The sequence below is a fragment of the Charadrius vociferus genome, unplaced genomic scaffold, assembly GCF_000708025.1.
Source record: "Charadrius vociferus isolate BGI_N301 unplaced genomic scaffold, ASM70802v2 scaffold59, whole genome shotgun sequence".
Classification (NCBI taxonomy): domain Eukaryota; kingdom Metazoa; phylum Chordata; class Aves; order Charadriiformes; family Charadriidae; genus Charadrius; species Charadrius vociferus.
The window spans coordinates 434,746-455,415 of record NW_009661371.1 but is presented as its reverse complement, the minus strand read 5'-3'; the positions used below and the strand labels follow the sequence as shown (position 1 = coordinate 455,415).

The window sequence follows — 20,670 nt, the reverse complement described above, 5'->3', positions numbered from 1 at the left end:
GGGCAGGATCTCCTCGTACCAGGTGAGGCATAAACTCCAGAAGTATTCTGACCCTCTCCCAGGAAGACAAATGGGGCTGAAAAGATTTCAGGATCAGAAAAGTGTTATTTGCCAGCCAGACACGGACAGATTCATGACGTGACTTTCACACTGTCACTGCAGGACTCCCAGCAGATGTGAAGCCATTTCAGTGGCATGTTTCAGCCTGAAACATGTCACTGCCAGCATTCCCAGTGCAAGTCTGGGCTGGGTTCACAGGCTAAGGGAAAAGGGTTTTTTTCCACATTAAAGACTTTCTCTCTGTTGACAGTAATAAACAAGGGAAGAGAGGAGCCGATCCTGTTCCCGCGGGCCAGGTTACTCACATTTTGCAATGATTGGGGCACCAGCATGGAAGAAAATAAAAGACAGCATACTAATAAAAGAAAGTCTTTCTGGGCCAGAATATCTTCCCATCTGTCCTGTCTCCAAGAGTGGCCAAGAGCAGGTGCCAGAGCAGAGCATAGGCATGGGGCAGGTAAGTAGCAACACCCACCAGAGCTCCCCCAAGCACGTGGCAGTACGCAATTCAGGGCCTCTGCATGGACCTCCCACGCTGGGTTCAAAATCCAACTCTGTGTCCTGCTGTGTGTCTGCTCCAGCCCCCTTGAATGGACCCTGATCCCCCCAGCCAGGGCTGCTGGAGCCATCTGACTGGACACGTTTTCCAACCTGCTTGCCTTCACCCATTGCTACCCATGCTCCTGTCGCTTAGCACCAGTGATAAACAGGACATATCCCCTTGGCCGGGTGCCTGCCCAAGGCATGCAGGATCAAGTCTTCTCCCCAAAACCTCCTCTGGCAGCCACTGAACAGCTCCACTTGATTTATCAGGCAGTGAGGCTATCCCTGTAGCAAAAGCATTCTTGCTTGATCAACATCATCCTGCTAGGAAAATTGGCACCAGTCTGCCTGCCCTTTGATGCAGATCTCTTCACAATCCCCTTGCTTTGGCCCATGTCTCTCCCCACATTACAATACCACTCGATCTTCAGGACGGTTTTGGCTTATTGCTAAACACATGGCAGGTTTCTTGCCTGGGTTTGTCCAGCCACTTCCCCCCAGGGGCAGGGCTCCCTGCCCCTGGCTCCAGCTAGCTCCACAGCTTTTTGTATCCAGTGCCAGTTTTCCCTTTGCTCTGGCAGATCAGCCATTGCAACCCATACTCAGTTTCTCATGAGTCCTTTCTCCAGCCCCTCTGACTTTCCAGCATCCCCTTCCAGCTGTCTGTGAGCTGAGAGAAAATCAGCTCCTCCCCACTGCATCCCGCCCCGCAAGATGCCTCTTTTGAAGCTGCTGTCCGATGCTTCCAGCCCACCCCACTGGGGACTGCAGGCTCCCAGGCACTTTAATCGAGGCGAGTACAGGTCTTTGGCAGAAGAGGATGCTCTGCCCTCCTCCCCATCCCTAGCCAGGCTGCTGCCCTGTGCCTCTGAGGGCACTTGGGATGCAGCAGCAGGTCAGATCCAAGTCCCAGTCCTGCCCCTATACCCAGCCTGGCGGGATCACGGGGCTGGCTAAAGCATCAGCAGAGTCAGGAACCTTAAATCTGGACAAATCATTTGCAGGGGACTAAAGTGAGATGAGAAGCCAGCCCCACACAGCAGCAGCCACCGCCGCACTTCATCAGCAAAACCAGGAACGGGGCTGCCCACAGCAGGGAAGCTGGTCGCAGCCTGGCCAAGGGGGCAGTGGTGGGTCCCCCAGGACCCCCAAATGGGCAGGCAGGCTCAGCAGGAGTGCAGATGAAGGGCTGAGCACGGTTTCTGCTGCACACTGCCTTCACCCTTCCTGCACCCCTGCAGGAAACAGCACCAGCGGCCCTCGCCCGGGGCCACCACTAGCCCAGAGTGTGGTGGGACAAGCCCTGACGGCTCCCTGTGCCACCCGTCCAGAGAGCCCCGCAGCGTGTACATCCATGCGTTGAGCCCTGCCAAGGAGAGTGGATGGCAAACCTGAATTACCAGCCCAGAGAGTGGCTGGGGATCCCGGGAGCTCCTGTGATTTGCGGCAGGTTTTTCAGGTCCCCGCCTGTCACACACACACGCAGATACTTAAGCAGTCACCCAAGGACCTGCGGGGTTCTTGTTTTACACACTTCTGGTCCCTGCCAGCTCCAGGTAAGTGCAGGCTTTGAGCTGGGGGTGCTGGGGTGGATTTGAAGTTGGGGATGGGGGGGGTGGGGGGGTGGATTGAGGAGGTGACCTGCGCCTACTGATGCTGGGGAGGTTGGAGCAGTGCCCAGCAGGGCTGTGGTGGGAAAGCTTCATGCCTGGGGCAGGGAGAGGGGCACAGAGGCAGGCAGAGACCCCAGGGTGGGGTACCACCGGGGCCTGCCTCTGCTTCAGCTTCTGCTGTGCTCTTGTTTGCTTTGTTCCCATCCGATGTTATCTTCTAAAAGGCTGAACAGGTAATTCACAGGATGCATGACAGGTGGTTTTTCCTTATTTATGACAGGGTCCGGTTTATTTTTAAAGCCTTCGTCCCACCTTATCCTGTGCGCCATGCCGGCTGATGTTATCCACAGCCACCCCACAGCAGGAGGTCGAGCAAAGCTAGGGACAGAACGGGGCTCTGCAGCAGATCAAGGCAGGGCAGGAGGGCTCGTTTGCATAGAGAACTGCTATTTTGATCCCTGCAGTGGCAGGAAATAGCTGCAAGCTAAAACCAGATGCAGATGCCTCTAGTCGCATCCCAGCTGTGGCAGTGGGGAGAGCACTGGGGAAGGGGTCAAGAAGCCCAGCAGGGGCTACGGGGCCCCATCAGCTGGGCAAGAGCTACTGCTCAGAGTTTTCCACAGGCTTCGGGTGCAGTAAATCCTTAGAAAGGTGCACAGCCAGCCAGCTATTGTGTCTGCCATTCAAAAAAGCAAAGCTGAGCAAACAGAGATCATGTCTTTTCTGGAAAAGTGTCTGCTTTCTGCCAGGATAGTAAATGCTGACTGCACTAGCAGTGCTGTGCAAGCATGCTGGGAGGCAGAGGGTTGTCCTCTCCCACCTCAGGCCAGAGCTGGGAGCTCTGCTAGTAACCCCAGGGTGTCTCTGGGGAGCTGGATGCAACCACAGGACACGGGCAGTATAATTGCGGAGGGAGGTCTCTCTCCACCACACTGCTCCTACCTCACATCTAGGTCAGGTCACTCAGAGCCTTGTCCAGCTGATTTTTAGAGATCACCAAGGATGGAGGTGCCCGCAAATGTCTGGTCCTTGTCCCCATGTTGGACCCACACACACTATGAGGATTTTTTTCCCAATATCTAATAAGACTTTCTCTTGCTGCAACTTGTGTCCATCAGCCATTGCCTTTTGTCTGCTCACTCCAAAATAGCCCTGGAGGTGCATTCAAATGCCCCATCAGCCACAGTCAGAGCACCAGATGCTGCCTGCACAGCCTCCATGTACACAGTAATGCTGGCAGGAGCCGCCCGCAGCCCAGACAACCGATGAAGCCCTTGCAAGCTTCAGCTGGTGGCTGCTCTCACATTGCTCCACCTAAAACCACGACAGTTAGTCAGAGCCAAGTGTGAATTAGCCAGGGCCCTTTAGCTTGACATGTAGGACAAGAGCAGGTGTCACCAGTGCTGTGGTTTCACTATGACAGTGCATCTGGCATTGTCATTTCTGCATGGGTGAGCAACACACACCTCCCGCCACCAAACTGTCATCCCTGTACTGCCCAGGAGAGACAGCAGTGGGCATGGGACTGCTCACAGAGCTGAATGAGGACCACAGCCCCCCAGCCTTTCTGAAAGCCTAATAGATGGTTTACATCCTTTGCACTGAAAAAGCCTTTTTTTTTCTCCGATGCCTGCAAAAATTTAGGCAGAAAAAAGCAGTGAGCAGTGGTGCTTTTCAGCAGCTGAGCAAAACAGTTGTGATTCTCCATATCTCTGCCAGGTTTAAAGAAATGTAAGCAAGAAAACCACCTCTCCTGTACAGGGGAGAGGTCCTGTGCAGCCCGAAGGCCAGGATCCAGGCCTGGACTTCAACAGGGCTCCATTTAAATGGCACATGGGTGAGTAGTGGTCCAGATATGGCCAATCAGGACGTTTAGGGACTCCTCGTGCCCTCCAATCCTGTCATATACCCCCAATTTTTAGCACCCAAGAGGTGCCAAGTGCTGGGTCCAACACACTGCACAGGGCCACGTTGGTCCTGAAAACCTCCAGGAGACAGTGAAGCAATGTGGGGAGACCTGCAGAGCTCTCCAGGATTCCCAGGGTTTTGACCTTTTCCTGAACAACAAATCACAGCCTTGAGAGGTAGGAACTGTTCTACATCCACAGGTAGAGGGTAGACAAAGAAAAACCATCAGGCATCAAATCCTGAGTGCTGTGACACCCTGAGCTGCCAGGTAGAAGATACTGTGTCCTACGGGGAAACGCCTCAGGAACCTGGAGATTATCAGAAATAGAAACAGCTGTGAAGATGAAACATAAAATTTGAAGCATGTGTTCCCTATGCAAATCGATGCACACACATCAATGTACATTAATGCAGCAGGCTGCAAATGATGACTTATAAACCACTAGGACCTGTTGCTGCTGGTGGCCCAGGCTAGATGCATGATCCAGAGGTGATGAGGAGCCCTGTGGTGACTGGGCTTTCTAGGAGAAGGGCGGGTGGCTTGGAGTTGACGTGGGGTGCTGATCAAGGAGCGGAGGAAGGACTTGTGGCCTCATATGCACTTTGACTTCATGGAGAGCCCAGCAGCCACAGTGCTAGAGAGCAGCACCTCAAGTTCAGGGGATCTCCTTCTCCCTCTGCATCATTTCCAGGAGTCTCCAAATGCCCAAGGTAGGTAAGCAGCATTCACCTGGCCCCCACCTACTCAAACGCATGAGGAACTGAACTTTGTTTGTCCCCTTCCTATATGGACACCTCTGAATTGAGCTTATGCCAGGAAAGCCCGGGCAGCTGCTGCCACACGCCTGAGGCCACAATACGCTGCAGACAAGGCCAGCTCAGCTTGCAGCACATGGGGTTAAAGATGGTCTTTCCCCAGTCCACCCAGGATGGTGGATGATGCCACCTACCAGCACACTCCATCAAACTCAGAGGTCCTCCTGCCTTACACAACCACTGTGTTACAATCAGTATTTACCAATGACTCAAGCAGAGTGGGCTGTTTCACAACCAGCCCTGGTCTATTTATAAGCCCCTACTCAAATACCAAAGGATCCTTTTATTAGTCAAAGCAAACTCTAGCAGACAAGGCTCAGTGGAGCCTTTGCTTTTTGAAGTAAAGCTCAAAGAAGAGGATCTCTCCAGCCTCTGAGAATAGAACAGCTGGTTCTTTGCAAGATGCAAGGCAGTTTTGGAGCTGAGCCCCATCCCAGCAGTGCCATCAGCCAGTGAGAGCCCTGGGGTATTCAGTACACCCCAGGGTACCAAGTGGGTTAAGAAGGGTTATCCATCAATCAGGAACGCATTTGAGTTTAAAGCTACGCAGTAGGGGTGCAGCATGATGGAGGTGCCTGGGTTACATCCCAGAGCCAAAGAGAAGGAGAAGCTGGACGGCAAGGTGGAGGCAGGGCAGGTCTGCACCAGACAGCCCAGAGGAGTCCCAAGGTGGGCCAGGGCTCCTGGCAGTATTGGAGAGCCAGCAACACCAACCAGCCTGCCTGACAGAGACGGGCCAGGCAACTCGGACAGCAGGAGAGCAGATCAAGAAAGGCCACATTTTTGCATCCAGCTCCTCCCCCGCCAACACCCCACAGCTTGGTTTCGGAAACACCGAAATGATTCAGCGTCAAGGGACTTCTGCATGCTTTGTGGGGGCAACGCCTCATGTTTCAGTTGACCGAATTGGCAGGCTCGACCCTCTGCCATGCGGGAACAAACTTGGAGCCCCACAGAAGAGAGGTGGGGGACTTACTCAAGACTTGTTTTGCTTGTGCTTTTGTGCCAAGTCTGCCAGAGATTCGTGCAAAGCACAAGTGGGACAAACGTTACTCTGGAGGAGAATGTGCGCTCCTTGCTTCTGCCATTCCAGGAGCACCTAGCAATGATCACAGCCAACGGCAGTGAGTGCTTGGGCAATGGACATACACGGGGTACAGTCCTCCTCCGAGGACTGACCCTTCACTTCTGCATCAAAAAACAAGCACATGGTTCAGCAATGCTTAGGAACAACAAAACTAACTGTTTATGCCCATGCTGGATAACATTAAATATTAGTAAAAACAAAGCAGCTCACCTGCTCATCGCCAGCTTTGGGTAATGTCTGGCCACACTGCTAGGAGGAGGACCATGACACTGATCAGGAGAGAAAAATGGGGTGATTGCTGGCTCCAAGCCCACGCTCCCCAAAGATCCTGCATCCTCTGGTTTGTGATTCCCCTGCACAAACTTGCCTGGTCCCTGGGGAGAAGTTAAAAAAAAAAAAAAGAAAAAACCACTAGGCTGGGTGCCAGATACTGTCCCCTTACCCAGAGGATAAATAATGTTTTTTAATTAATGTCTTTAAATTAACCCCCTCAATATGTCCGTTGCTGTGACATCACTCCCAAGTGACGCCCAGGCCTAAATGTGGTTGTAAACAGGAATCGTCCCCATGGGAGTCACACTGGCTATAAATACAGCAGCAGGGGAGCGCTGAGCAGAGGACAGGCTGCAGTTTCCTGCCAGCTGAGGATGGTGAGACAGCTCAGCTGGGAGCTATTGGTGTGCGGTTGCCGCAGTGGGGAAACCAAGGCAGGAGTTGCTGGGGGGCTGGGGCTCCCGGCTGAGCTCCCCAGGATGTCTTTGGCAAGGGAGATGTGCCCTGCTGCAGCCAGAGGCCACTGGGGAGCGGGGGGAGCTGGTGGGGTCATGGATGGCAAACCTGGAGCTCAGCAAGTGGGCCCCACTGGCCACCCCCAACTTGGGCAATGACACTGGCCCCTCTCCACAGCGCCTGGCTCCATAGCCCTTCCCCAGGAGAAGATGGCCACGGAGAAACCAGTGACTCCCACTGAGGAGCAGCTGGAGATCCTGGAGTACAACTTCTGCAAGGTGAACAAGCATCCTGATCCCACAACGCTGTGCCTCATTGCGGCCGAGACCGGGCTCTCCGAGGAGCAGACCCTGGTGAGTGTGCGCCCCTTACCCCAACCTTGGCACCAGCCCTGCTCCCCCTGCATGCCTCTGTGCCCCAAACACTCCCCCCACATCTCCTGCCTGTCCTGTCCCTGGCTCTCTCATACCTCCTGCACCCTTCCGTCCCCCCACATGCTTCCTACTGCACCCCCTACACCCCTTTGTGCCCCATACGCTCCCTACTTACACTCTCTGCACCCCACACTGCACCCACAAGTCTCCTCTGCATTTCTGCAACCCCCAGTGCACTCGCAACCCCACATTGTACCCACAGAGCTCTACTGCAACTCCCTGTACCCCTCATGTTCCTGCCCCCACATCCCCAAAGCCCCTTCCCCTGTAATCACAGCCCCTTCATCCCACAGCTGTGGCCTCCCGCACAGCAGCCCTGTGCCCCACTGGGATCCCTGCACCCTCCCTGCCCAGCAGCCCCATCCCCAGCCTAGGCTTTGAGACCTGGCTAGTGCTTCCTGCAGCCAGAACAAGGGCACCCGCATAGGCTGGCTGTGGAGCCCTGAATATACAACCCAGGCATGCTGTCCTTTCCTTCCAACACATTTTCGATAGCCTCAGGTGCCCAAACCACTCCTGGCTTTATGGTCTGAAGAAACTACAGTCATTTTAAAACAGATAAAGGGTAGATGCAACTCCTGCAGATGTGCAGACATGCTCAAGCTGTGCACACTACCCCTCACTGCACTTAGCTACCTCAGCATCCCTAAGTCCAGATGTCAGGCAAGTCTGTCAGCCTCTCCAGGAGACGTAGAGGCCTCCAAATGTCCCTCCACAGGGACAGACTGCCACTGTCTGGGACTTCCACCGAGCCCTGTGCTCCATCTGGCTGCCTGCAAACTACCCTGGGCTTTAGAAGCAAACGGCTCCTTCCCAAATCCTTCAGGTTGCGGTGCAGCCATTTTTGATGCAGATGTTTTATAAGCTACTAGACACATAGCAGCATTGATGGGGATAGAAAAGAAATCCAACACACTGAAAAGTTAGCAGCATTTTGCAGAGAGCTGCCAAGCCTGGCTCTCCCCGGGCAAAACCAAAGGGATGTGAGAGCCAAGCAGGCGATGCCAGCATTTAGCCTGTCCCAGGGAAGGATGCCGGTCTAACATCCATTGCACTGATAGTCCTTCGCTGGAGTGGAAAAGGAGACCCCTCTTCTACTGTGCTTTGGTGACAGGCGGGTACCACATTGCACTTCTTGTTTGTGGCAGGAAGGAGGCAGTACCCCTGAAATACTTTTTCCTCCTTAGAAATAGCACTGCTCCATTTTTTTTTTTTTCCTAAAGCCAGTTGTAAACACAGACATATATGCCCAGGACAATTCTGGAGATGTCTTAAAATTTTCCCTGTTAGCCATCTTCTTCCATGAATCCAGGGGCTCCTAGAGATCTGGAGAAGAAGGTCATGTTAGGGACAGGATAGAGACTGGGATGGTGAGCTGCAAAGTGCCTGCATTGCGTATGACACACAGAATCATTGCTTCTGACATCTGGAGTGCTTTATCTGCTAGATATAGCAACCACTTTAATAAAAAATTTAGTAAAAATGAGATGCAAAGAGGTACTGAGTCAACAGGAGATGATGGTTTAGGATAGGAAGTGAAATTTTTGGGAGAAGGCTAGGCAAGCAATCATCTGACTGGATGTGGTCCAAGGCAGTGCTAGTGTGAGAGCCACTTGTAGAGAGCACTGTGGTTGTATCATTACGGACCACAATAGCTTCAAAAATAGCCATGAACAAATATAGCAACAAAATGAGCATCAACAAAGCAAATCACAGGCACTTTCCTAAACAAAAGGCTGAGCTGTGCTTCCGGCACACAAGTTATATCTCTCTTCTTGTGGAGGTAGTGTGGCTTTATTCAGCTGCGTTTTATCTAAGATTTTAAATTGCCACTGTGTTTAAGTGGTATCAGCAGCTCTAGGAGTTGGCTTAGGGATGCTGAGTTACTACAGTATAATGTAGCCATGCATATTGCTTGAAGACTAAGACCATATTTAACCCATTTTTAAGATCTATTTGTCAAATCTGCCGAGAGCCACTGTGTTGTCCCTCTCATCCTTTCTGAAGCAGGTCAACTTCTGGTTCCTGTATTTTTTGGACCCACAGTGATTGTTTCGCTGCTCCAGCCATTTAAACAGATACCATGCAGCAGCTCCTTAGCCAATCTCTTACTCTGTTTGCAAGAACTCACAGCAATAAACCAATGACCCACCCATGCTATCAAGGTCTGAAGCAAGCAAGAGACATGAGTTTGAAAGAGGTGCCCACATAGGTAATGAGACCATTTGGTCAGGAGCGGCTGTCCTGCTGTCTGTGTTGCCTGAGAACAATGCAGCGCCATGAGGTTCCTTCGCCTAGTCCCACATGCTGACCACATCTGCACCTTTAGCAAAGGGTTCGCTCAACCCAGTGCACTCCATATCTCTTTTTTTTTTTTTTTTTTTTTCCCCCTCCAGAAATGGTTCAAGCAGCGCCTGGCAGAGTGGAGGAAGTCAGAAGGGCTGCCCTCAGAAAGCGGGTCTGTCAGGGACTAGAGGATGCTGCTCCAATCCCCATACCTGGCTGTAAATGATAGTGAAGCTCTTCAGAGTGGGTTTCCTTGGGGTTCTTCTGCTGCAATAGGTTTTGAGATACAAAGTAATACCCTGCTATTTAACATGTCTTATTTAAAGTGTACATAACCAGGAAAAGCATATTTTATGTGTGTGTATATATATGTCTATACAGCTTCTGATGGCTGCGTAACCTGTCTAGTGACTCCCATCCATTAACAGCAGCTGCACAGGGCAAGGCAATCTCATGCCCTTGTCCCAGGCTTGCAGAAAAGCTGCCATGAAAGGTTCAAACATAGAAGGCGGGAAAAAAGATTTCTTCTCCTTATGATCCCCAGAGGCAAAGTATGTGTGCTAGCTTTAATATACAGACCATCCAGAGAGGGGGGCACCTGGAAAACCAGATGTGTTGTTCAGGTGATTTTGGTTAGCTCAAGATGCCTGAGTCAGCTCTGGATATTGGCAAACCGAATGCCTACACCATAATCAGACCAAGCCAAGCCCCCCTTGAATGCATTTCTCACATTTCTATTAAAAGTCACCAAGGGAAAAAAAAAATGGTCTTTTTTGTTTTTCCAATGTGTTAATAAAAAACCAATGTTTTTTTGATGAGAGGAGCTGTGTTATGTCCCTGCTTGTGGTCCCTGCCCCAGTGGCAGGAGGCAACTTTCTCTGGGAGGGCAACACGTCTCCAAGGCAGCCTCAGTGGGCACCGCGGGTTTTCCCTCTTGCCACAGGGATAGCCCACAGATGTGGGCAACCTCCTCTTCTATGGCACCCATGGGCGCATCCCTGGCAGCCCACACAGCTCCAGGCACAGCCCAAGCCCCAAGGAGGCAGAGGCTGGTGGTGCTGGGGTTGCCCTATGGCAGGGGGGTGGGGGACAGACCCCAGCCTCCTCCTGGCCATTCTCAAGCCTGAGAGATGCGGCTGCACTGGGGCTCTTGCACAAAGCCCAAACTATCATCCACCCTGGTACAGGACAACGCATGGGCTAAAAAATATCCAGCACCATGACCCAGTGACCTTATCTTGTCCAAAAAGTCCAAAAATCCTCTGCTTAGTGGATTATTGAATCAATTGGTGGATCCTTTGATTAATCCTCTTCTGGTTTGTGGTCACCTGCCTCCACTCCTTTGGAAGGAGAATCAGCTTAACACAGGGAAGATTAAGATACACTGGCACTGAAACTGCCACATGCTTGAAAGAATCTTTATTTTTGGTTGTTCTTCTCCTTTAATGGCACTTTCATCTATGGCTTTTTGTCCTCTTGCCTCAGTATCTCCACCCCATCGCCAGTGGTTAGGTTGCCAGTGCAAAGCACACCAGACTCACAGGAAACAGATTAAAGCAATTTCCCTTTGCCATGTCCCACACAGGCTGTGTCGTTCCCCTGCAATCCAGCTGTCAAACTGGTCTCAATCTCAGACCCGACTGGAGCTCAGGTTTTGTTCTGCAGGGTCTGGCACCAATATCTGTTTCGTTCTTAGTCTTTGCAATGTGCCTTCTCCCTTACACTGAGGAGAACTCTGCTTTTTTTCAGTTAGGCTCCAAAAATCCCAGTGCAGAGTTCCATTATTCTGTCCAGGGTCACAGAACTGAATATCTGAACCCCACAGATTTAACCCACCTGTGTAACTTGTATTAAAGATGCATGTAAGTAGAAGGCTGTATCTGCCCATTCTCCAGGCATTTGAGAAAACAGGCCCCAAATCCAAGCCAACTCAACACACATGCCACCCCAGCATTTCCAAAGTCTGTACTAAAGTTTTTCTCGTTATCAAATCCAGCCCGAGATCTGGAATTTTGCAGCCTTTTGTGTTTCTACTTCTGTCACAAACACAAAACTTTAGGCATCACTAAGAAGATCTCTGAACTTTAGCAAAAATTTTGAAACCCAAGGTCAGGAGTTGTGTTGCATCAACCTACTGTGTGCTGTTGGCTTTGGTTTGCCACACTTCTTTATGTGAAAGAACGGTTCCTGTGCTGGCTTCCCCTGGCAGTTGTTTCATTACTTTTTTAACTGTTACAGCAGAAAAATAAGACGAGCGATAAACTCCAGACATAACCCATTCTAGGGAGAGTGGCTTCCACATTAAGTCAAATTCTGCTCTTTTCCCCTGATGACTCTTTTGTTCTGAAGCAATGACCATTTTATTTAATTCCCCAGATAAGCCCAGTAAAATTTGCTGCTCGTAAGAAAGTGTTCCTGCTGGGTGCTGCCCCTGTGCCGTGTTCAAGCAGGTTTTCCAGACACAGCAGAGCCCAAAGAAGCTGATGTTCCGAGGGGTGATCAGGGCAGCTGGCACGAGCAGTGGGCTGTGTTTCTGAGGGAGCTCAGCGCTTAATCGGACGGGCCAGTTCTTGGATCCGAGCAGAACAAATTGCCTTCTTAGCAGTCTCCTTCACTGTGAAAGCATCTGGGTTGAATTGAACCGAGCCCATAGAAGGCCTGGGGGAGCGAGGACAGAGCTGGTCAATTCCGACTGGAGCAGGGCCAGCTCTCAAAGCTTCCTGCCAGCTGACACACCTCCACTGGAGACCTGCCCTTCCCTGTCAAGGGAGGACAAAAGCAGTCATGCCTCCACTCCTGTCAGCAGGATAATAGTGAGAGAGGGTGCCCTGTTTCTCACTGAAGCTGTCACAGCCACTACCCTCCCCCTCTGTGAAACATCCTACCCACCAGTTCCTGCGGCCCGGGCTGAGGCCAGCTGCATCACGCTGAGCAATATGAATGTGCTACACTGTGCCACATGTCAGCTGGTTGCCTTTTAAAATTACAATTAATAATTAAGAAATCCCAAACAGTAATTCCTACTGGAACTAGAAAGTTCCTATTTCTTCTCTTTTAATTCTCCTTCCACCTCAAAAATGCTTTTTAAACCACAGTCTTTGTAGCATTAGCACGTTCTTCCATATAAAATCCATGCATTTGGGAAGTGGAAGAGCAGTGGCTTAATCACTCTGGCCAAACCCAAATCAGCAAGGTGCCACAGCCTGTACGAAATGGGCTGACAGCTGATCATTTCCCCATGGCAGGGAAGCAGCACCTACCTTTTGCAAGGCTGGGCCAGTTCCACAAGCCTTGGTGTGGCCACTGCGTGCTTTGCAGCCTTTGTCACTGGCCACTCAGCATCCCGTGAGGGCACATAGTCAGGATGCAATCTTTTTACCCTAGCCAGCTCCAGGGTCCGAGGGCTTGCAATTGCCTCTTGAGCAAACTTGGAAACCTGTGGAAGAATGGGGAGGAAGGCCCTTACAGGTGCTCCTGGCATTAAAGAGTGACTAGCCTGAAACTCACTGTACCCAGGTTCACAGATGGTACACGGTCCTGTCCATAGCTGTGCCTGGCACCAGACAAGCTGTGGAAGGAGAAATCACTGCCTGGCCAGTCCCACAACCTGCCCTCCAGCCTCCTCATACTCATAGCCAATTGTCCAACCCATCCCCCAGCACTGGAGATCCCAATTAGAAACTCATCCATCTGTCCCCATCCCCACAACTGCAGGCTGGGCACAGGCCTCCCCTTCTCTGGTGATGTCTGCTGGGAGCCAGTTCATGCTCTGGATGGAGGACGAGTCCTGATCTCCAGCCCAGGCAGCAGCTACATCAATCTCACAGACAGTAGCCCATCCAGGGCTGCCATGAAGAGAGCCACCAGCAACTGGGCACCCAGGTCCCTCCCCTCTGCCCAGCACCCCTGCCATGCATGGTCCCGGGTGACACTGCCTTACCGGACGGATGACGGATTCCAGAAAGCTGTGCTCATAGCAGCAGGTCACCTTCCTGACGCGGGGCTCTGCGAGACACTGCAACCGCGAGGATGCTCTGGCCAAGGCTGCAACATTTGTAACCTGTGTTGGCACCTACATGGGTTCAGAATAGAGGAGGGATGTGCTGACACAGAGCTCGTCCACCGCAGCCCCCAGGGACATACTACCTCTCCAAATGGATGAGCACCCAGCACCCTTCCTCTGCAGACATGGTCACAAGAAGAAGCATTCTTACTTTCCCAGCACCCGTTATTTTTCTTTCAACCTAACTTCAAGGTAATTTTGGCACTATTGGGATTTGTACACCTTAGCTAATATTACTTTTTTCCCCAACTGTTGCCTACTCGTAGCCAGGAGAGGAATGCCTGTAATGGGAGCCTGTGTAACCAGGTAAAAGTTCAGAGAAATTTCTTCCAGAGTAGAAATATGGGGGGTTTTGTATTCGTCTTCCTGGCTGAATCAAATAAATTCCTTGCTAAGAAGAGACGCTCAGATTTCAGGGTAAAAGTGCTGGTGCAGTTAACTGCATTCCTACAGCAAAAGTGATTTCTGCTCCAGCATGGGACTTGCCCTATTTTTCACAGGGTTACTGATGCCAAGGCCTGCTCCAGCACAGCCTCCCTTATTTCCCAGCCCAGAGACTGCAGCTAGAAAATTTAGCCTTTGCCACGGAAATGAGTGTAATCTGAGACTGCCCCAAGCCCTTTCACCCCTGCCAAAGGAATGACTCGCCTGAAAGGAGCAAGTTCAGAAATACATCTCTAAATTAGGCTTCTGGTAAAACGCTGTTAAAATATACATACTGTTTGCAGGCTCATCCCCCCTATATAGACAGATAGGAGCACAGCTGCCCAACTACAAACGTAACTGTGCTCCCTAGGAGCTAAACAGGCCATTCCCATCAGGGTTCTCCATGTTCCCAGGCTGGTTTATCAGTGAACGCAACCCAGATTTCTCCCTTGGCTCCCCTGCTATTCTAGGCTGCTCCAGCCTGGCTGTTTTCTGTCTCTCAGGAGGGAGATTTTCAAAGACAGCATCTCACTCCAAAAAGGCAGCTTCTCTCAGTATCACAGATTCCACCAGAACCAGACAGCTTCTTGCCTCCATAGCACACACTGGGCACATCCAGGGACAGGGTACAGTGTGTAAAAACTCAGGACAGTTTGCTGCATTGCTGTCACCTCCAAACCTCACTCAACCACCTGCTCACCTCTCTGGCCATCAGGAACTCTGCGTGCAGCACCTTTGGCCGGGCAAGCTCCAGGATCCGCGGGGAGGCCTTATAGCTCAGTGCAGCTGGCGACACAGGCCACTCAGGGGACTGGCGAGGTCTGGAAGCAGAGAGTCACGGCACTGCCATCCACAGGTATTCCCCCACAATGGCTAAACCAGGCTGCTGCTGGGATGTTTAAGCCTCATGTTTGCTGCAATAGAAGGCAGCTTTGTCTTGTGGCCATTTCCAGCGTAGAACCCACTTATCCCATGAGAGATTCCAGAGGTCCTAATCCCAGCATAGTTCCTGCTCTGCATTTTGCCCTCTGTTGTACCCACCCACTGTTCCTGTGTTTGTTACTTTGAAGCTGCATTGATGGTACAAGGCCCAAGGGCCTACCTATAGCATTCTATAGGCTTTCTGACCTCTCACCTTTGCTGCAGGTAAGCAGCCTGTAATTTTTTAGGTTCAGACAACTTCAGCAGCCGATCAGAAGGGAAGCCAAAATCCACTAGCGGGGGACGGTCCCAGGTCACTGATTCCCATCCAGAGCTGTACAAAAAGAGAGATGATGAGGAAAAGCACAGAAGAGTTAGTAAAAGACAACTGACAGAGAATGAGATTCTGACAGATGATATCCTAAGTCTGGTTAAACATCCATGCCTGCTGCATGTACAAAAGTTGTCACCAGTGCACATGGAAGAGCCACGAACAAATGGGCATTTACACTTGAGATTTCCTGACTTTAGAGGTAAATGCTGTTTGCATATGAAGAGTCTTCTTTCAAGCGCCCTCAGTGCATTGCTTTGAAAGTCTAGGCCTTTCCCTGGACCATTTCAAGAAGCTGCTCTACAACACAAACCTGGCAGCACCTCTGTTTTTCAGCTCTGCAAGGTGCCAATTTAGAAACCTCTTTGTTGCAACGGCTTGTGCTCTTGCAGCTCCTTTCATTTTGGGATCTCCCCAGGCTCCCCTAGTCCATGCTCATCCAGCTTTCCATCAGCCACAACTGTTGGCATATGCCTGTCAGCACCAGGGAAGAGGTGAGCAGAGGTGAGCAGAAAGGCAGGAAGGGCTGCTAGAGGGACACCGTTAGTCAGTGGTAGAAACTCTCAGGAGGATGAGAACCCCTGAACTGATTACAGTGGCAGAGGAGAAGAAACCATAGACACACATGTCTCGACATCCCTCCAGGTACAGGAAAGCCAGGAGTGCAACATGGTTTCATCTCCATTCTCATTGCTAGGACTTCTTATAGACTAGCAACCACCATCCTGTCTCCAAAAAAGCTTCTTCCCCTCCAACAGAGCTACAGATTAGTTGCTTCAAGTAATGCAGCAGCATCCCGCCCCACTGAAGTTTACATTTTTTTACATCATTTTTCATTCCTATTCCCACACATGGACTGCTTTGACTGGTTGTTCACCATGCAGCGACAGCAAAGGTTTAACTCAAAGCAAGAGACCTGGATTACCTCCAGCCAGCAGGATGCTGCAAGATTTCTCTGTTCATAGCACTTCCTAACCTTTATCCTCAAGATTTAGACCAGGCTCAAAGAGGATGCAGGGGATGACTAATTGCGCCCAGGTTCCTAGCTAGGCCCCAATACAGACAGCGAACACTCTAGGGACAGACAGTCCCTCTGTACGCACAGGTATGACACATACATGTTTCCATCAAGGCACACATGCATGAACACAATTGTCTCTGCTTCCAAGCTGAAGCAGATCTGTTGTTTTGTTGGTTTGTTTGTGTTTGGATTTTTGGTGGGGTTTTTTTGTTACAGCAAAGGAACATGCTCTCATGTCCTTGAAGGCTGAGATCAAGGCTGGCTCCTGTGGCAGCTGATCCAAACCCAGAGCTGTAATCAGACCAGCAACCACCATGTGTTGCAGAAGCCCTTCCCACAGCCAGAAAGCAGATATGAGGAAATAAAAGGACACCAAAACTTAGCACCCACCAAGTTTCTCCTCACTTTGGCAGTCAAGCACTCAGGGTCATTATGCTCCCATAGCACTTCCTTCCCTGCTACAGATGGCCCCTGTTCCAAGCATCAGTACAGCCTGGTGGTTCTCAGTGGCATGGAGCTCCCTGTGGGGCGTCGATGGCAGGAGAGAAGATGGCATGTCCCCTTCCCCTGGGAGCCAGCACGTCCCCCTGATTAGAGAGCACCATCTGAGCTGCTTCCTTCCCCAGAATCTGCTACCACACCACTGACCTGCACTGGTGCTTGCCAAAATCTTGCTTGGGCTTGGACAGTGCCATTGTTCTTGGGGATGGTTGAGTTGTCACAGCACCCCGCGAGAGGGTCCAGATCGTCTCTTGGTTTCCCCATACAAGCCTAGCAAGAACAGCAAGGGTGTGAAATTTTAGAAACATGCACAAGTGTGAAATGTGCTTGCCGGGGCTGTCCTTCCCTGCCTAGGATGTGACGGACACACACACAGCTCCTATGGCTCCCCACAGCTGTAAAGTGCCACTGCCATCCCCCGAGCACTCAACTTCTCTGGCACTGAATTTCCTAACTCTGTCCAGGTGGTTGTTGTCAACTCAAAAAAAAGAGCCTTCAAGTGACGGGTCTGGTTTTACAGTTCCCAGTGGATGTGCAGAAAGGGTCGTTTCATTATATCTCTGAAACCCCCGGGGGAGTTTCATGATTGCATTTTTCTTGCCTCACAATTACCACCTAACTATACCACAGGTATGACAGTAAAAATAATAATAATGTTATGGTCAGGGTGTGCCATGGAAAGTGGGTGAGGTTTTGCAGCATGTTAGTGGTTACTCTCCCGTGCCCAGGGCAAATTTGGAGTTGCTCATCCCCCACTGAGAGGGAGGACACAGTGGGAGAGGGTACCAGGGCAGTCAGGACAGGGAACAGCAGGATGATGGTTTGTGGAGCCTTTTTCAAGCAGAGTGACACCCATCCAGACAGTGGAGAAGAGATGTTACCAAGAGACTGTTGCCCTGGCTTGTCAAGCCATAGACTGACCCTGTAATGTAGACAGCAACTCTGTTCCTAAAGCTTGGCTGTGTCTTCCAGGATACAGCAGTCTGCAGCTCCAACAAAGTCCGGTCCCCTTGCACCACAGCACCATCCCACCCCTCAGCATCTCAGTGGGGCCACTCAGATGGGGCCGCAAAGGCAAGACTCGGGTAAAGTTTTTGGATTGAAAATAAGAAACACCAAATTGAAGAGAGCCTCTCACACACTGAACATCTCAATCTGGCTTTTTGGAACCACTTCTGCTCTTGAGAGGAAAGCAGTAGCAAGACAAAGGCAAAGGGTCTGCACCTGCTGAGGCCCCATCAGTCCCCAGCCCTGGAGCCAGGGCTGCCTGGGCACCTCCTTACCTGGGATCGTTTGCACGAGCCGCTTTCTTGGGTTCTGCAAGTTCTTGTATCCTGTCAAAATTGCAGAAAATCACAAATGTGCCATTAAATGTACAGTTAAACCAACGAAGCCTAAAGAAGTTACTGCTGTACTCAAAGCTATAACACAGTCTTGAACCCCTATGCCTTTGTGAGGCATACCTTGCGAGAGTGCATTTAAGGGATTTCACTCTCCAAGTAATTTTCCATGCACTTAATCTGGTGAACTCACCAGCCTATGGATTTTTGTGCGATCTCCTTGGATTGCAGAGACATGAATTTGCAATTCCGCCCCCACTGCAGGGTCCCTTTAGGACATGGCAGGGAGAGGGGGAAGGTACTTTTCTGGTTAATAACATGCCATGTAACCTCAGCAGGTAGAAGATGGATTATCTCCCAGCCTACAGGAGCCCAGATGAACAGAAACACCTGTTATCAACACTCTTGTGGTTTACTAAAAGGCACCATGGAGACAGCACTGTTCCCACGTGGCTTTAGTAGCACAGGTGAAGACATTTTATTTTTATTTATCATTTTATTTCAGTCCATTTAGCACAGAGGTCTTAGAAGCTACAGAGACACAGGAATATACACAGTCTGTGCCCTAGGAGCAGCACTGAAAATGTTTTTTCTGAACATTCATCAGACCAAAACCTTTCAGGAAGGTCAGATATCACTGTCTGCTCCTGCTGCTCAGGTGTACCAGGCCCAAAACCACAGTGCCTGGGAAGCGCTTGTGCTTTGTGAGCCTCAGTACAAAGAGAAAGACAAGACAATGCCAGTGTCACAAGTGCATTGCAGAACTCCCTGGTGTCACGGACCAAGCCCATACCCACCCACTGGGGCTGCAGGTGCCTGCCCCCAGCCAGCTGGGGAACAATCACACGATGCAGGCAGCTGTGGAACTGCCCCACCATGGAAAAAGTATGGAAGGTGAAAGCCTGGGACATCGCTTCCCTGCTTAGTATCACCCTGCAATAAGGGAGCGTAGCCCTAGAGATGAGCAAGGGCAGCAATAGAGAGAGATGTTTGCTGACAGAAACCAGTCTGTGCTTGGGGGATACACCTGTGGTTTCTCTGATGGGGCCGATACCTCTAGTGAGATGCTGAGCCCCAGCAAACGCTTGCCAGAGAGCTCAGCACCACAGAGACCCTTGCAATGGTGGGCTGCTGTTAGAGCATCCTCACAGCACGCTCCCTGTGAGACACCTGCTGATTTATCTACTCGTCACACCTAACCGCTGGTCACAACACTGCAAACACGGCTCCCACTGAGATCCCACAGAGGGAACTAACTGCCTGCGGGACTTTGGCCCCCTGCCGCCAGTTCAAGACAGGACACGCTCAGGAAGGCAAACGTCACTTCAGGAGCCAAAAACCAGTTTCAGCTGTTCATTCCCAAGCAGCTCCCCAGAGGGTTTTCCTTGCAAAGGTGTAAGTGGGTGAAGGATTATGGTGCAGTGGTCCGCCCCCAGCCGAGCTGCATTGAAGTGCTGGCACCCTCTCCTTGCAGGCAGGCTCATCGCTTTATCTCCACCGCTGGCACAGATCCACCACATAGCCACAGCCAAACCTAGCACAGGGTGCACGTGGCCCTAGTGCCCCACACCGCTGGCTTGGACACTGCTGTGCAAAGCTTTCGTCATGAGCCAGCCGAGGGACAAGTCGCACATGTGTCCAAATCAGGTCGCACAACTCACCTGACAATTGTTCAGTTGGATTTTTTTTTTTCCAATTACAAAAATAGATGACTTTCTACTCTTTCATCATGGCAAAAGCTACGGCCAGACAGGCATACCCACAAAGGATGCACCTGCAGCAGCTCTGCAACTTGAAGGAGTTAAGTCACCTCACTGACAAGGGGACAGCCCTGGGGGAGCCTTTGCCCTTTGGTCCTCCTCGTCCTTCCCAGCAGACAAAGGGTTCAAGGCCTGGCTGCAGCCAGACACAGAAACACATCCCCTTCACTGCCTGAGCTCATCCAGACTCATTGCTTAAGGGGGATCAACTCCTCTGAGATCAATTCCTTGTAAAGTAAAGGGTCACAGCTTCCGTTTTGAAGGGGCAGGATGGTCAGCCGTTGTTTGTCATGAGAAGCAGCGGGAAGGGCAAAACCAGGCATCATTTCCTCTGTCTGTTTATCACAGCGTTATCCGATATACCGACTCACTGCTCAGCGTAAATGCCCGACGGAGCCCTCCCCAGGAGACGTGGGGAATGGCCCGGACCCCCAAGCCAGGAGGCCGGGGCTGGGAGGGTTTCTTACCTGCCATGTGAATGTGCAGACAAGTAACAAGAAACTGCAAAGACAAGAAGAGGGGAATTTAAAAGCTTGGTAACACCTTGCAGCCTGGGCTGCCTACAATTCGGTGTGAAATAACCACAAGGCAGATGAAGCTTGTGCGTCTCCTGAGGACGACGCAATTGCTTGGCAGCTATTTGCACCGTTTTTCCCGTGTCCCTCCCCGGTGCAGCTGCCCAGCGATGCACTGGCAGGTGAAGGGGCTGCTTCCCTCCGGGGGGGTGCCAGCAGCACCCCCACCACCACCTCCCCTCACCAGCATCCTCCTCCTCCACGGACGAGCACCAGCGGCCACTGCCGTCCCGTGGGCGCCCACCTGCCTCAGTGC

The 20,670-nt window shown here is 51.3% G+C and overlaps 2 protein-coding genes across 2 annotated transcripts in view; one reads left to right on the top strand and one right to left on the bottom strand.

The window, feature by feature from the left end:
- The first annotated feature begins 2,005 nt into the window (after positions 1 to 2,005).
- On the top strand, positions 2,006 to 9,982 carry HOPX (HOP homeobox). The gene is made up of 3 exons (XM_009893674.1): positions 2,006 to 2,159; positions 6,934 to 7,109; positions 9,587 to 9,982. The coding sequence occupies exons 2-3, from the start codon at positions 6,966 to 6,968 to the stop codon at positions 9,662 to 9,664; spliced, it is 222 nt and encodes a 73-aa protein (XP_009891976.1). The 5' UTR covers positions 2,006 to 2,159; positions 6,934 to 6,965; the 3' UTR covers positions 9,665 to 9,982.
- A 2,037-nt stretch (positions 9,983 to 12,019) lies between these two features.
- Positions 12,020 to 20,670, bottom strand: part of LOC104294173 (testicular haploid expressed gene protein-like) — a 14,647-nt gene continuing 5,996 nt past the window's right edge. Inside the window, exons 4-10 of the mRNA XM_009893754.1 lie at positions 18,023 to 18,073; positions 16,878 to 17,009; positions 15,101 to 15,220; positions 14,666 to 14,786; positions 13,417 to 13,548; positions 12,737 to 12,912; positions 12,020 to 12,134 (exon numbers count right to left, since the gene is read on the bottom strand). Coding sequence (XP_009892056.1) covers positions 12,020 to 12,134; positions 12,737 to 12,912; positions 13,417 to 13,548; positions 14,666 to 14,786; positions 15,101 to 15,220; positions 16,878 to 17,009; positions 18,023 to 18,073 — 847 coding nt within the window. The remainder of the gene's footprint in view (positions 12,135 to 12,736; positions 12,913 to 13,416; positions 13,549 to 14,665; positions 14,787 to 15,100; positions 15,221 to 16,877; positions 17,010 to 18,022; positions 18,074 to 20,670) is intronic.